Source organism: Aulonocara stuartgranti (assembly GCF_965226115.1).
Source record: "Aulonocara stuartgranti genome assembly, chromosome: 20".
In the NCBI taxonomy this organism is placed as follows: domain Eukaryota; kingdom Metazoa; phylum Chordata; class Actinopteri; order Cichliformes; family Cichlidae; genus Aulonocara; species Aulonocara stuartgranti.
This window is the reverse complement of record NC_138956.1, coordinates 31027956-31031404: the sequence shown is the minus strand read 5'-3', so window position 1 is coordinate 31031404 and position 3449 is coordinate 31027956. Positions and strand designations below refer to the sequence as shown.

At 38.7% G+C, this 3449-nt stretch overlaps 1 protein-coding gene across 1 annotated transcript; it reads right to left on the bottom strand.

The window, feature by feature from the left end:
* Positions 1 to 442: 442 nt before the first annotated feature.
* On the bottom strand, positions 443 to 2242 carry LOC309696451 (P2Y purinoceptor 1-like). Its single transcript, XM_082517692.1, has one exon. The coding sequence runs from the start codon at positions 2117 to 2119 to the stop codon at positions 1157 to 1159; it is 963 nt and encodes a 320-aa protein (XP_082373818.1). The 5' UTR covers positions 2120 to 2242; the 3' UTR covers positions 443 to 1156.
* Positions 2243 to 3449: the final 1207 nt, after the last annotated feature.

Sequence of the window (3449 nt, the reverse complement as noted above, 5' to 3'; positions counted from 1 at the left end):
TCAACACTTTTTTTTATGTTTTGCCAGAGCAAATATGCAATAGAGTACCATGTTCATGGTTGACCAAACTAGTAATTAGGGATTAAGCAAAACTGCCTGTTAGAGTTCTTCTTAAAACTGTGCTGTGCATTATTATTGCAAGTGGAACTAACTATTGGTCTGTGGGTTTTTTTTTTTTACACCCAAACACCCACAAAAGTACAACAAATGTATCTATATCAGCAGTCACTACATCATCAGTAATGACAGCAAGCATTCTGAGGAGGATTACTAATCACACAAATGTAAATGTAAAGAAAGGGATTAAAATTTTCATGATGCCACGCTTGCTTTGAAGTGTTAAAATCAAACGGACAGAAACCCTGCAGAGCATTATGTTCCCCCACCCTGACAGTAACAATCATTTCATTACTCCAACACAACAGGGCATAACAAGTGCAGGTTTATCTAAATTATCCATTTATTTTTAACATGTTTAACATGTTCTAAACACAGATATGTGACCACTAATTCCAACACATAATGAAAAGAATGCAGTGTTTAAAGAATGAAAAACAATGTAATGTACAATGCAGTCAGTTTTTGAAGGTGTCAGTGTCACAGTTGTGCAATGACTGCTGCTTCTCTGTGGCTTGTACCGCACGCACTCAGCAACAGCCATAAAAAACATTTGATAAGAGCACGGAAGCGGTCTGTGAGCCAGCAATTAAAAATACAGTAAATATGAAATCAATTTTAATAGTATGCCAGTGTTCTCTCCTGATCTATTCTTAAAGTAAAAGTTCTCAGTGTAAGGTGTTTAAATAACACAAATTTCAAAGACTAAATTACATTTATTTTAGAAAAATAATATCATTAGCAACTGGTTGTTGATACTGACTCCGTCAAAATGAGTGAGGCTTATTCAGAGCAATTACAATCATGCATACAAAATAAAGACAATGTGTTTTAAACCAAAAGAGAAAATGTGTTCCACTGGCTTTCAGTTATTCACAATATACAAGACAACAGAACAAAAAGAGATAAAAGTATTTATATATATTTATATAGTAACTTGTGCCCAAACTGTTGTTGCAGGAAAAGAGAACAATAATTAACTGGATGAAGCACAGTATAATAAACAAACTCAAAGTGAATCATCTGTGCTAAACTCCTGTTAAACATCTGCATTTTGTGCCACTGGTACACTGCTGAACTCTGACACAAAGATCTGACGAAAATGATGAAGCATCTGTCTGATTTGAGCAGGAATATCCATGACATGGAGGTAAACCAGGGGGTTCAAAACACTATTCAGACACACAAGACCACGACTGATCTGATGAGCACTAAAGACTCCCTTATCCCATTTTGGACGCATCCTGTGATTTGACAAAACTCTTGAATAAAGGCTGAGGTTCTTAAAAATATGGTAGGGGATGTAACAAACTGAAAAGAGCAAAATCAAAATGAACATCAACTTTAAGCTTCTTTGTTTCACCACCTTATCAATGGTATTAATGCGGCAGAGAACAAGAGTCACATGTCCATAGGAGCCAAGTAAGATAAGGAGTGGCATAACAAACCCAGTGAGTGTCCAGCCCACACTGTATTTTAGGTAATCCTCCACATACTCTGTAGATGTGGTATGGTAGCATTTTTCAGTTTTATTTGGTAAGTTTTTGGGGAAGAACATATCTGGAAAACTTTGAACACTCACCAACAGCCAAACCATGACTGAAATAGCCACAGAGTTAGTCACAGTTATTCTTCCCATCACTTTCATTGGATGGACAATAGCCAGGTACCTGTACACACTTATACAGGTGAGGAATCCAATGCTGCCGTATAAATTCAAGTTGAAGCAGAATCTTGTGATCTTGCAGAAGGCATCTCCAAATATCCATTTACTGTCCATAAAGTAGTACGCTGACAAAAATGGGAGTGATGGCAGGAACAAAAAATTGGCAATTCCAAGGTTCAGAAGAAACACGTTAATGTGTCCAAGAATTTTCCATTTCTGCAGTAGAGACTTTAGTCCCCATACATTAGCTCCAAGACCAATGATGAAGCCAGTGGTGTAAATAGCAGGCAGAGTTGTATACTCATAGACCGAATGAGTCCAGTGAGTTGTATTCATTGTTTCCTAAGAAGACAATACATTAAAACTCTTCAGTGGCAGAGGTGGTTTTTGAGGGGCAGAGAAGGTATGACCTATTTGTTGAAAGAAAACTTCCTGTTTGACACATTTCAGTCATCTCAAAATCCTATTTGACATCTCAGAGTAACGCCTCATGCACAGATTCACACATGCGTATAATCTCTATGTAGGCTGTTTCCTTGTTTGTGCATAAAAAAGGAAGTGCCAAAAAAAAAAAAAGATATACCCTTTTGGTTAAAATTCAAGAAAAGGGGATTTCTAAAAATAGGTGCTCTGCTAAAAATGTTGTTTGAAATTCTTTATGGTGTAAACCCACAGTCTATATCCACATGTTATTTTGTAAAAGGTTAGCAGTCTGTATTAATGTATATAACTAACAGGAAGAGAGACAAGTGAGCGAATTTAGCAGACAAAGGGCAGGTGCAGGTTAGCTGTACTGAATGCGAGGGTGGGCAGTTTTATGGCTGAAAAGAAAGGTAAAAATTTTCCTTCAGTTACGGTTTTGAATGTGAAAGTGGAAGTCTTAGTCTGTGTCATGATCCTTGGTTCACACACAGTGGTGACTCAAAAGCAGACTCAATACAAAATTCACAGGAATTATTTACAAATGTATTTCTTTGACAAAAATGAACAGGAACAACAAAGGGAATGATAATATAACTCAAGCCGAGGAAACCAGAAACTGAAATGCCCTGGGAAGCTGCAACAGAAAGGGGAACAATTACCTGAGTGCAGGAAAGTGGTGAGTTAACAACTAAACATGAGTTAGAATATGGGTTACAATCAGAGTCAGACCGTGGGGCTCGGAGGGGAAGGTGTCCATGTGAGAAAGTCCGAGGAGGGAGAAATGGAGGCTCAGGGAGTTCCCTTACATGCAAAACAGGCAGGAGGACTGGCAGGAGAGGTCTTCAAATGCTGGACTTGACAAAGGGTTGTGGTGACCGGTTTAACTTGCGAGACATGGAACGTTGGATGTACGAGCAGCAGGATGTTCTTAGCATCTAACTAGACCTTCTGCCCAGGCCAATATTCAGGGGCTGGGGTGCAGCATAGTGTGCGTGTCGCTTCTTGGTCTTCTTGGTCATTTATAAAATCCCGAAGCTCGTCATTGACCAAGGTTTTGGAAAACCGCAGGGGAGTTAGTTAAGCCAAACAGCAGGACCATATACTTAAAGTGCCTCAGTGGAGTTTTATAGGCAGTCTTCCACTCATCCCCCTCATGTATCTGAACAAGGTGATAGGTGTTCCATAGATACAACTTAGTAAGAGTGGTAGGCACTTGAAGAGACTCAAAAACAGAATTGATTAG